The following is a 13,433-nucleotide window of genomic DNA, read 5'->3' on the forward strand; positions in this document are numbered from 1 at the left end:
GTGTCTATGTGCATGTAGAAATTATTACCTTTGTGAGAAGACAAATCCATGGAAAGGTCTTTTATCTGGCCTCCCCCCACCCTCCCTCAAGAGCAAGGATCACATGAATGTGACTTATTTGATTGTGACTTATTTTACATTTGTAGTTTTTAGTAGCTAAAATTTGACTTTTAAGCTTTATTAGCAATAATTTTTATCACTTTTGCAGACAAAAACAGAAAGCCTCACTGATGTGCCTACACTGAGTGGCAATACTGTGTATGTTTCCTATATTTGTATCCAGACAAGTGTCTAGACATATGAGGAATTGAAGTTGTCACTGGTATTTTTATTTTTAAACATTTATTCAAAACCCGTTTGTTCCAGCATTTGTATGAGAGTATATAGCATGCGTTTGAAGAAAGGGAGTTTTAACAGTGCTTTGCAGGAATAGCGGATCATACTAAATTGTGTTGTTTGGGAAAAGGTATCCTGCATGCAAAGGTCAGTGAAGAGTATATACAATATGATCCTATTTATATGTGTGTTTATATATTGTATGTATGTGTGTGTGAATTTCTGTTTATTTAGAACAGGAAACACTTCTGTAAGGGTGTATACTGAAAAATAAAGAGCAGTTATCTCCAAGCGATGGGATTATGAATGACTTTTATTTTCTCTCTTTGCCTGATCTTTATTGTCTGGTTTTTCTAAGCTACATATTTTAATTTTTTACTTAATAATAATTTTAAAAGAGATTCTTTTTTAAAACCAGAAACAATTTGTGGCATAAACTAAGGAGAAGTGTGTCATTTCCTTGTAAAATCAAGTACTAGGATTAATGATTAGACTTAGGAAATTGGCAATGGTTTTTGAGCATTTGATCATTAGCATCCTTCTTAAGTTTATCACGAAATATAATATAATATTTAAATTAAATATGAGTTTTAGAATATAGTTTGTGATCCTTTCGTTCTTATGTAGTTCTGTAAATGAATGACAAAATTTTTGTTGTAGAAATTTCTTTATAGTATAAACTTTAGTACTTAGGTTAAGTTTCAAATGGGATGTTGTTGAGCAAATAAGTTTGTAAAATGTGATTTTTATGTTTGCTCACTTTGTTAAAAATGGCGCTGCCCACATGAATGGCACTGCCTAAGTGAAACTGCTAGTTACTTTCCTGCTTGGGAAGGGCCATTGTTGTGCTAATTTTGCTGGAGGAGGTATCTTTGTGGGCCCAGGTAGTTTTTTTAGAAAGAGGAAAAAGGGGAGAAGAGGAAGAAGAAGCCAAGATGGAAGGGAAGGAGACAGAAACCAGTTTTACAGAGTAAAAAGCCATGTTGGCAGATGGGGAACCAGAGGTGAATGAGCTGGTTGGGGGCCTTTGATTCTAGGAAAACCCGAATGTGTCGGTAGCTTTGTGAGCTCTGAATTAGTGGGTTTTGGAGCCCTGTGTGCTTTTACTTGCTGCCAGGTGTGAGGCTAGAATAAAGGAATAGTCTACCAGTTTTTGGCTCTGCAGTTTCTTTACTGTCTGCCTGAATCTAATGGGAACCTGCATGTGCATGGCCGCAGTGACAGTGGCAACTACTGGCCATACAGATGTACACATTTAACATAGAAAATATTAAACAAAGTCTTGCTTGGCTTCTAAGTTTTTCTTAACTTTTACTAAAAAGTCTAAAAACTTACAACAGCATTGATTAATGAGGATGATAATTAACATTGCATTATCTGAATCCAAATCAATCTTTTTCTGACTTTAGAGCTGATTGAATGGATTGAGAAGTGAGTTGTTGAGTGAGGTGTTTTGTTGCCCTAAACAGGACGAACCTTAAAAACTCAGAAGACACTTTATTCCTTTTTATTACTGTATGCCTTCTGACTTGAGAATACAATCTTGAATTGATGAACACATTGGTTGTCTACCCCTGTACTGCTTCCAGACTGTGGGGTGAGGGAGAAGGAGGAACTCTGGTGGCAGCCCAGTTCATTCTGTGCTGGAGAATACTTAATAATGCTATCAAGAGCACAGCTAGTAACACTCTATAGTATTGTGGTTTTCATTCACTTGAAGAATTTCAGAGAGTTAGACATGAGAACTGTGTGGTAGGAGAATGTTTAACTATATTTCACCTGAACCTTGTAGGCCAATGGCTTGCTAGTCACTAGAATCAATTGGTGGATTATCTTTGAAACAGCTTGGGACCTGTACACATCAACCTGCTATAAATTACCATCTCCATAAGGATATTAGTAGCTAGATGAATGGTGAGTGGGCCAAAGGCAAACAAACCATAAGCCAAAAAGGGCTGCTGTTGTTTAAAATAGAGCAATTGGGAAAATGAAACAATACAAAACAAAATTTGAGACCTGAAAAATCACACAGAATAAAATGGATCAAGGGACATCAACATAAAAATTGAGAGGAAACACGATTCTAAAAATGGTTTTCTGTAAGAACCAACAGGAAGTTTTAGAAAATTGTTTGGTATGAAGAAGTCATAATCTCTATGAAACAGGAACAAAATTCTTTAAAAGAATGAAGATAGAAAAACAACAGGAGGAGATAAGTATGAATAATTAGAAAGAAGTGATCATTGCAATAGCAGTTAAAGTGTAAATATGAAAATAAAGTCTTATAAGAAAATGATTAATATTTTGTTCACACTTAATCATTTATTCAAAAAAATACATATTGAATACCATTTATGTACCAAGCATTGTTTTAAGAACTGAGAACACAACAATGAATAAGATAAAAACAAGAAACATATCTCATAGTGCTTGCACCCAAATGAAACGGACAAACAGACAAGAAGCAGCACAGTGTCACATGGAGATATGAGCTATGCAAAGAATGAAAGAGGCTTATGTATCAGGCATGACTTCCCATTTTATTTTATTTTTAAATTGAATTTATTGGGGTGACACTGATTAGTAAAATTACATGGGTTTCGGGTGTACCATTCTATGATACATCATCTGTACACTGCTTTGATTTTACTTATATGTGGAATCTAATGAACAGAGTAAGCTAACAAACAAGAGAAAGAAACACATAGATACAGATGACTTTTCCATTTTAAACTGAGTACTAGAAAAATCTTCTCTAAGTAGTTGGCATTTGAAGTTATACTGTATTTTTCGCTCCATAAGATTCACTTTTCCCCCCCACAAAAGTGGAGGGGAAGATGCCCGTGTGTCTTATGTGAAAAATATGGTATTTTATTAAATATTTTAACACACCATTTGGTTCAGAATATTTATTTTCTACCTTAAAATCCTAGGTGTGTCTTATGGTCAGGTGTGTCTTATGGAGCGAAAAATACTATATTTTAATTATGAGAAAGAGCCAGACATTTCTTATTTGTTGATGTCACTTGGGACATTTGTGTTAAGCCCTTTTATACTTTCATCCTATCCATGTTCCTTAGATTAGCACATTTTTTCCTAGGCTTCAGTTACCGTCTCTCTGCTAGTGATTTTGCAATCCATGCTCATTGGCTTAGCCCTTTCCCCTGAGCTGTGGACTCAAATATGCCTGCTTCCAAACACTTAGTGCTTGGAACTCACAAACCAAACACGTCCAATACAGAGGAAGTCGTTATCATCGGTACCCTTAGTTAACAGTCAGTTCTTGTTATTCATGGTAGTTATATTTCATAAAGTCAGTATAAATGCTGAGTTAGTGAAAACTGAGCCATTGCTCCTAGGAGAGATTAGGGTTATGTTTTTGTGAGTGTTTGATCACAATATTTGCATCAGCCAGTCAATTCATAACCTTGTTTTATGTGTGTTTCTCTTTAAAGACATTATTTAATATATATTATTGATTCATTAATATTGAATTCATGGCCAGCATCATTGTAACTCATGCCTGAATGAAGCTTATCTAAAACATGTGTTTTCCCTGTAAGGCACATCTTGCCTTACTGAGCTTAGAAACACTAGATAGCGGTTCAGAAGCACAAAATTTAAGAAGCACAAAAACACAAGATGTACAGTTGGCCAACAGGGTTATGAAAAGGTGCTTAACATCACTAAACATCAGGGAAATGCAAATCAAAACCACAATGAGATATCTCCTCACACCTGTTAGATGGCTGTTATCCAAAGACAGGAGATACCAACTATGAGCGAGGATGTGGAGAAAAAGTAACACTGTGCACTGTTGGTGGGAAGGGAAATTGATGCAGCCACTATGGAGAACAGTATGGAGCTTCTGTAACAAGTTAAAAATAGAACCAGTGTATGATCCAGCAATTCTACTTCTGGGTATTTATCTGAAGAAATCAAAAACACTAACTTGAAAAAATAAATGCATTTCCATGTTTATTGCAGCATTGTTTACAATAGCCAAGATATAGAAGCAACCTAAGTGTCCATCTATAGATGAATGAATAAAGAAAATATAGTGTATATGGACAATGAAATATTATTCAGTCATAAACAAAGAAGGAAATCTTGTCATTTGTGACAATATGGGTGGACCTTGAGAGCATTATGCTAAATGAAATGAGTCCTACAGAGAAAGACAAAGACTATGATGTCACTTATATGTAGAATCTAAAAAAATAAACAGAAACACTCAACCAAACTCACAGAGACAAAGAACATATTGTTGCTTCCTAGAAGTGGGGTGTGGGGTGGGGAAATTGGATGAAGGTGGTCAAAAGATACACACTTCCAGTTTATAAAATAAATAACCCCTGGGTATGTAATGTATACATCACGGTGACTATAATTAATGATACAGTAGGTATATTTGAAAGTTGCTAAGAGAGTGCTCTTAAAAGATCTCATCACAGAAGAAAATACTGTAACTGTGTAGTAATGGATGCTAAGTGGACTCACTGTGGTAATTGTTTTACATTGTATACAAATATCCAATCATTTTGTATACCTGAAACCAATACATGTTATATATATAGCAATTATCTCTTAATTTAAAAAAAGAACAAATGCAAAGAACGTGGCACCAGGTAGACTGTGAAAATGGTCTAGTACAGTGGTCCCCAACCTTTTTTGGGCCACGGACTGGTTAAATGTCAGAAAATATTTTCACGGACCGGCCTTTAGGGTGGGATGGATAAATGTACCACGTGACCGAGACAAGTGTCAAGAGTGAGTCTGAGACGGATGTAACAGGGAATCTGGTCATTTTTTAAAAATAAAACATCGTTCAGACTTAAATATAAATAAAACAGAAATAATATAAGTTATTTATTCTGCAGACCGGTACCAAATGGCCCACGGACCGGCACCGGTCCGTGGCCCGGAGGTTGGGGACCACTGGTCTAGTATATAAACTGAAAGAAGAAAGCAGAGCATGCCTTGTTTGGCCTCAGCTAGGAGCATGTGTATCAAGCAACTCAGATTGTTTACCACTTTGTACATGTCCATAAATGACTATGAAAGAGCCATGAGAATTAATTTTTAGGTTATAAGTAAATTTTAACAAGTAGTTAGATTTACAGATATGGAATCCATGAATAATATTTAACTGTGTTTTTTTCTTAAGTTGTCTTTCTCATTAAAGGGCACCACCATCTAACTAGTTACCTAGGTTAGGAAGCTTAGCTACTTAGAGCATCGTCCTGATATGCCAAGGTTAGGGCACATACAAAAATCAACCAACCAATGAATAAATGAAGTGGGACAACAAATTGATGTTTCTCTCTCTATTGCTCAAATCAATAAATAAAAATTTAAAAAAATTCCCTCACATCAACCTTTTTTCCTTCCTGTTCTTTGCCACCCATATCCATCAGTTATCAGCTTTACCTCCTAAATACATGTCAAATTCTGACTGACCTTTTGGTATTTAATTTTCCCTTTCTTCATTCAACTCACTACATTACAACTTCCAAGTGTCTAAAACTCTCATTATCTTAAGAATTGAAGTCCAAATATTTTAACATAATTCACAAAGACCTCCAGCCTAATCTCTTACCATCCCTCTCCCTTAACTTTGAGGTTCCAGCTGTGAAGAATTTCTTTCAGGTTTTGGGATGTGTGAAGCCTTTGTTCTTTGACCCCTGTGTCTCCACGTGGAACCCCGCCCCTTTCCCTTCACCTGGCTTATTCATTCTTTAATTATGAGTATAAATGTCATTTTTCCCTCCAGGAAGACTCTGACATTCCTCCCACTCAGTGTATACACACACACTCTCTCTCTAATCAATAGGCTTCTGTAATATAATTGCTTGTTTAGTTGCTAGTCTTCCACCATAGACTATAAATTCAGCAAAGGCAGTGTCTATCACATGGTAATAAAGCACTTTCTATATGCTAAATGCCTTGTTTTTTCTGTGATAGTGGGTATTAATTAATTATTACAAAGCCTTTGGAGAACTGTAATACTAATGACATAATGACATAAAATGAAAAAAAAAAAAAAAAAGCCAAAACATCTTTTTACTTGCTTGCCTATTGTTTTATCTCTGTTTCCTTATATCTTCAATAGTGTTTCAGTTTTAAAAATTATTAATGATTAAAGGAGTTTGAAGCTGAAGTGGCAAAGCTCTACAGTTCGTCTAGTGACCTATCGGTGGATAGGCAGGTACTTCATCAGTTACTCTACTGTACTGGTCAGGCATTTACTTCTCAAATTCTACCTGTAAGCACTGATTTGACAAAATTGGCAAAGGAAATGGAATAATCAGAGGTGAATTTATTTACCACCACTAGGGAAAATCTAATTCATTTTTGTAAATTAGATAAGTTGGTCATTTCTTACTTTTTTATTCTATTGAATGATTATTGGAAAGGCAAAAATGTATCTAGTTCAGAATTAAGTAGAGGTTCATGTTTTGGCTTTTGTATAGAATTTCACCTTGTGCATTTTCTATCATTTATAACAAATAATTAAATTAGTATGCCATGGTCTAATTAAAGAGAGGGCTTTTGCTAAATTCTCAGCTAAGTGGATCTTGGCTCCACAGCATGTTGAATGTGTAATGTCACACCAGGATAATAAAGGGCCTTTAGGACCATTAACCTTAAAATGACAAGCTCTTCAGTGTGTACAGAATGTAACTGACATTTGATAATACCACTGTGCCGTGAAACTGTGCCAAGGGGGCAATAGCTTTAACAAGCCAACAGGCAGTTTCTACTTCCTATTTTTTAAACAGAATCATTTGCTACTTCATTAATTTATGGACTAAGAAAGCCTTGAAATGGCTGTCTTAATGTTTGATATTATTTTATAGGCAGGAAGACTCGTGTGTGTACAGTTATAATCACTTCGGCATCTTAAAATATGTGTTTTTTAAGTTACACCAGGTATCAACAAATTATGACCCATGGACCAAATCCTGCCTGCGGCCTGTTTCTGTTTGACCTGTAAACTAAAAATGGTTTCTGTTTTTAAATGGTTGGTTAAAAGATCAAAAGAAGAATATTTCATGACAAGTGAAAATTATGTGAAATTCTAATTTCAGTTTCCACAAATAAGGATTTGTTGGAACCCAGCCACAGTGATTTATATATTGACTATGGCTGTGTCTGCACACAACAGGAGAGTTAAGCAGTTGCAACGAAGTATAAAAATATTTACTAAACTGGGTGGCTTAAAACAACAGGAATTTATTCTGTCATAGTTTTGGAGGTTAGAAACCCAAAATGAAGGTGTCAGAAGGTCATCTTCCCTCTCAGACTCTGCGTACAGTCCTCCTTGCTTCTTCCTAGCTTCTGATGATGCTGTCACTCTTCGGGGTTCCCTGGTTTGCCCCCTGCACCTCTCTAATCTCTGTCTGTGTCACCATATGATGTTCTGCTTGTTTCTATCTCTGTGTCTTTTCTCTTTTGAGAACACCAGTTATATTGGATTAAATGCCACCGTACTCTAGTATGACTGCATATTAGTTTAACTAATTATATTTGCAATGACCCTAGTTCTAAATAAGGTCACATTGACAGATCCAGGAAGGGCATGAGTTTTGAGAGGACACTGTTCAATCCAAACCACTTACAGAGCTCTTGAGACAGCTGTTGTTCCTTTAGCACCTGCAGTTAAGCCCAGAAGCCCTAAATGAAAAAGCAGAAACTATGCACTGAGAATTTCCAGGGCTGGCCCTAGCCTATTAGTTCAGTTGGTTAGAGCACTGTCCCCGATATACCAAGGTTGTGGGTTTGATCCCCGGTCAGGGCACAAACAAGAATCAACCAGTGAACGCATAAATAAGTGGAATAACAAAAGGATGTTTCTCTCTCTCTCTCCCTCTCTCTCTCTCTCTCTCTCTCTCTCTCTCTCTCTCCCCCCCCCTTCTCCCCTTCTCCCTTCTCTCTCTTAAAATCAATTAAAAAAATTTTTTTTCAGGGCTTTTTTTGTTTTATCTTTGATGTCAATTCTGTTCTAGAATGTATTCTGTCTGGAAAGACTGAGTACTATTCTCAGTTCCTTCCATTTTCCTGCCTCTCTTTGGCTGTTTGCTCATGATTCAGTTTCATTCTGGACATTTTTTTCTTCTGGAATGTTCTGTAAGATTTTTAAAGGAACATTTCTCAACTCTTGTTATAACCTATGAGAACATGGTTTGTCTTAATTCTTGTGAATTTGTGATAGTTGTGGAGGTTGTTGTGGTAGTTTCCTCTTTAAGAATCTTTTGCATCCATCACTATGAGATTTGTAAGTGAAATTCAACAAATGGTAATAGTTACTTTATTTTTTCTATGATTATTATCATTGTTAAAATAACAAATTTTGAGAAATGTATGGGTGCCTCAGTTCCAGACCTGGGAGCTTCTCTTTTTCCATGAAATAGTGGAGCAATTGGTCCAATTGTGTCAATTTTTTTTCTTTCATTCATTTACAGGGTGCCCGGGAAACATTTGAGAACTACTACCGAAAACAGAGGCGAAAACAGGCTCGTTTGGTGCTCCAGCCTCCATCTAACATGGTAGGATTACCACCTTTACTTTTCTCACTTTGTCACTTTTCTTTTCTGTTATCTTTTAATTATGTTGCATATGTGCTTAATTTTTTTTTGAACTGTTAGTCTGAGACCACTTTTGATGAATGTAATAAGAAAATAGCAACTCCAACATCTATTGATTACTGTGAGTCCGGCATTGTTCTAAGTCTTATTTTGTCCTCACTGTAACCCTGTAAGGTAGCTACTATTATTATATTTACCTTATAGTCTTGGGAGTCTTAAGAAATAAAAAAGCTGATATTAATTCTGTTTTAATGTATCAAAACAGACACAGTAACATTTTCTTTTTTGCTTCCTTGCAGCATGAAACTTTAGATGGCTACAGGAAGTATTTTAATCAAATTGTAGGGTAGGTATGTGTGTATGTGTTTAAACTGATACACTTTCAATACATATATAGATTTATGAGACTTGGAAAAATAAATCAAGTTTTCTTAAGGAAATTCTGTTGTGGTTTGTTTTTTAATTGTTAAGATTTAGTTTTGACTTTCTGATGATTTCAAAGGAATATTCTATTGGTTTCAGTGTTATATTGCTGCAAAGGACTTTTTGTGGATAAAGGGAGAAAAATATTGAATTGTAATCTTATTTGATGATTTGTTTCTCCATTTATGGTAAGAGGGAACCACATAATCAGCAAAAGTTGGCAAACTTTTTCTAAAAAGGCCAGATGGTTAAGTATTTTAAGCTTAGTAAGCCATCAGGTTTTTTGTCACAAATATCAGCTGTGTTGCAGTGTGACAGCAACCACAGACAATACGTAAATGAGTGAGCATGTCTGTGTTCCAGTAAAACAGTGTTTATAAAAATACACAGTAGGCTAGATTCATCCCATGGGTTATACAGTTTGCCATCGTATCTCTACTCCTGAGGAATTGCAGTTTCCAGATAAACATCCCAAATACAGGCATCTTACTTGAATTGCAAAATAATGGCTTTGCAGTTAAAAGAAAGGGAAATAAAAGATTGTTCCATGAAATGTCTTTTTTTAGATTAAGATTGTTTCAAAGTAATTGATAGTTTTGACTAAAATATATAAATATCCTATATATAAAAAACTTTTAATTAGTATAAAAATTTAGGCAAGATAGCTGAAGACACATTTTAAATACGTAAAAATATAAAAGCTTCAGCAGACTGTTAAAAAATAACTGTGCATTTTTGTTATAACCTTTGTAAGATATTTTTTCATTCCTATGTTGAGAAAGTCCATATAGGGATAAGGGTAGTAATTTTTACATTTTGTGTGTTGGATTCTTAAAATATGTATATTTTAGCTTTCATGTTCTCTTTAAAACCTATTGGTATTTCAAAATGTACTAATGACCTGATGTTTTTAATATGGTAAAATTAGCCTCCTTTACCTATAAACATTTTCTTCCCTTTTAAATTGCTGGATAACATGGTTAACATTAAATAGAAATGTAATTTCAATTTTTGTAAAAGTGTTTAAGAGGATATTAAGATCGGGGCATAATTCTGTCTAAGAAATCTGATTTTATTTATGATACCAAACAGTATTCTTTAAATAAAAAAATGACTGTTAGAATTTAATGGCAGGTCTTAATGTTTGTCAAACCCGGGAGATAGTATGCAATCTGTAATTTCTGACAACTGTGCTTTCTTTTTTCCTTAATTGTAGCTTTTTTGTGGTTGAAGATCATATTTTACACACAACCCAGGGCTTAGTAAATAGAGCCTACATTGATGAACTATGGGAAATGGCACTTTCAAAAACCATTGCAGCCCTTCGTACCCACTCGGTATGTAAAGCCTACGAGAAGGTCTTCAAGCTTATTATCTATATGCTATTCAGGTTTTATTGTTTTAAAATAATAATATGTGTATCATGTGCAATCTGAAATCAGAGCGCCAGCTTGGTGGGTTTCTGGTGAGGACTCTCTTCCTGCTTTACAAATGGCTGCATTCTCATTTTGCGTTCATATGGTCTTTCCTCCAGTGTATTCATTCTTCTTATTCTTTTGTAAGGACACCAGTCCCATTAGCTTAGGGCCCAACACTATTACCATATTTCCTCATGTATAAGATGCTCCCATGTATAAGATACCTTAATTTTGGGGCCCAAAATTTGAAAAAAAATGTATTATGTAAGGTTATTGAACTCGTTTTATTCATCATAAAATTCATAAAACTACTCATCACTGTCAAACCTCCCATCCATTAGCTTCTCCTCATCTGTGTCTGATGATGAATCACTGTCTTCAACAACAAGCACAAAATAAGCACAAAGAAGCGGGAAATGCAAGTAAAAAAATCTACAACCACTGGATAAGACACACTCAGTTTTTAGACCCCACATTTTCCAAAAAAAGGTGTGTCTTATACATGGGGAGTATGGTGCCTTAGTTGATCTTAATTATCTGTCTAAGATCTGTCTTTAAATATAGCCACACTGGGGGTTGGGGCTTCAGCATGTGAATTTTGGGAGACACAACATTCAATTCATAACATCTCTTACTTTCCCACATATTTTGAAGGCCACCATTCTCATATAATAATATATACAGTAAGGTCAATTTCTAGGCTCTATGATCCTCCCTTTCCCTTTCCTTTTCTGTATGTCTTGAATCAATATAGTATTAATTATTTGATTACAACTGATACAGTATGGTTTAATATTTTTATAGGACATGTGTATTTTCTGAAATCCTGTTTTTAAAATGTGCTTATTATCTTATTTTTCAAAAGTAATTTCAGAATTACTTTGTCACATTTCTTCTATCTCTTCTTCCCCCCTCCCCTACTTGAACTATAATCTTATTAGGCAATAAATATGTAAATATAATTGATATATTTTAAATTTTTGTAGTTTTCACCAGAAATATATATATATTTTTTCTTACTTGTTTTCATGTCTTTTGGTAAAATATCTTATATGCTTCCCATCTGTTTTTGGTGCTTTATGGTTTTTTTTCAAGTAATATTTTGAGGAAGGCTTTTTTCCCACCAATCATTTATTAACTGATATTGATGTCATTCTCTGGAATTCTGTGACTTTGTTTGTTCTGTATCTGTTTATTTCAGTGATTTTACCAGTTTTATTTTTTTCCTGGGAAAAGCTATTTTTCTTTCAGAAAACTTAATTTTTTCTAAGCAATTTCTTTTATTTAAAGCAGTGGTTTCTAATTTTTTGTGTATGACTCATGATACAGTTGAGGAGTCTATGTGATGAACCTATAGGATTCTCTCAGCAGGACAATATACCTTCTTCATGCAATTACATTTGATGTCATTAAGAGCAGGCCACTTTCCAAGTGTGCTGAGTAAAGTGTATATGTATGTAGACCATTAATCTTAATGTGTGTAGATCGAGTGTATATTCTTTTGAATTAAAGAATAAATGAGAAAACACGCCCCCTTCTCAATAGCTCAGCATCAGTCTATAGAGGGAAAAAGTATATTAGTGGTTGCTTAGGGCTGGGAGTGTGTGGAATGAGCAAGGCTATGATGGCATAATGGGCATGGGTTTCTTTTTGAGTTGAAGAAAATGTGCTAAAATTGACTGTATTAGTGTTTGCACATGTCTGCAAATATACAAAAAACCCTAAAAACCAATGAATTATGTATTTTAAATGGGTGAGTTCTGTGGTATGGTAATTGTATCTCAAGAGAGCTATTAAAACATAAGTTAGCATCACCCACATTTACTCACTGAACCATTTTATCCATTATGAGTCAAAGTAGTTGATGCCACAAATATTAATTCTATTTCATGACACTGATTATTGTATTATATTACCCAGCAAGCATAGCAAAATAAGAACGACCATACATCAAAACAAATCTCAAGCTATATAGCTGAGTGATTATGTTGTTTATCAAAAATCTATATATATATTTTAACACTATATGTCACTATTTAAAACTATTCTTTTACTTTTTTGATTGACTGAGTTATTGCATAAACTGAAAACATTTTGAAAGATATAATATTTTAAGTTATTAATTTGTGTAACAGTCTCATGATAATTTCAAAACAATAAAGATCTTAAACAATGTCTCAATTCAAGTTTATCAATATATTAAAATAATAATATGCTAATACTAAGAATTCAATCAGTAGTAATTCAATATTAGACCTGCTAATATTGCTAATATGATTATTATGATAAACAAATCAACTGATAATACTGAAAAGGTATTTTTAAGATTCAAAATTGTGGAACACTGTAATCCTGTGTGACTCAAAAAACTTATGTCTTATAGATAAAAATAGTGCATATTTTTTTCTTATAAAGTAGTCAAGAGTATGTACTGTGAGAGTGGTTTGATATACACCCACACCCATATCTAAACCCATTTCTTTTTTTTTATTTTTTTTTTATAATTTTATTTTTTTAATGGGGTGACATCAATAAATCAGGATACATATATTCAAAGATAACAAGTCCAGGTTATCTTGTCATTCAATTATGTTGCATACCCACCACCCAAAGTCAGATTGTCCTCTGTCACCTTCTATCTTGTTTTCTTTGTGCCCCTCCCCACCCC

At 34.4% G+C, this 13,433-nt stretch overlaps 1 protein-coding gene across 4 annotated transcripts in view; it reads left to right on the forward strand.

The window, feature by feature from the left end:
• The window catches only part of EXOC6B (exocyst complex component 6B), a 638,754-nt gene that overhangs the window by 309,292 nt on the left and 316,029 nt on the right, over positions 1 to 13,433 (forward strand). For all 4 annotated transcript variants that reach the window (XM_066378003.1, XM_066378005.1, XM_066378007.1 and 1 more), the window contains 3 exons: positions 8,802 to 8,885; positions 9,224 to 9,270; positions 10,564 to 10,684. In XM_066378003.1, coding sequence (XP_066234100.1) covers positions 8,802 to 8,885; positions 9,224 to 9,270; positions 10,564 to 10,684 — 252 coding nt within the window. The remainder of the gene's footprint in view (positions 1 to 8,801; positions 8,886 to 9,223; positions 9,271 to 10,563; positions 10,685 to 13,433) is intronic.

Source organism: Saccopteryx leptura, chromosome 3 (assembly GCF_036850995.1).
Source record: "Saccopteryx leptura isolate mSacLep1 chromosome 3, mSacLep1_pri_phased_curated, whole genome shotgun sequence".
Classification (NCBI taxonomy): domain Eukaryota; kingdom Metazoa; phylum Chordata; class Mammalia; order Chiroptera; family Emballonuridae; genus Saccopteryx; species Saccopteryx leptura.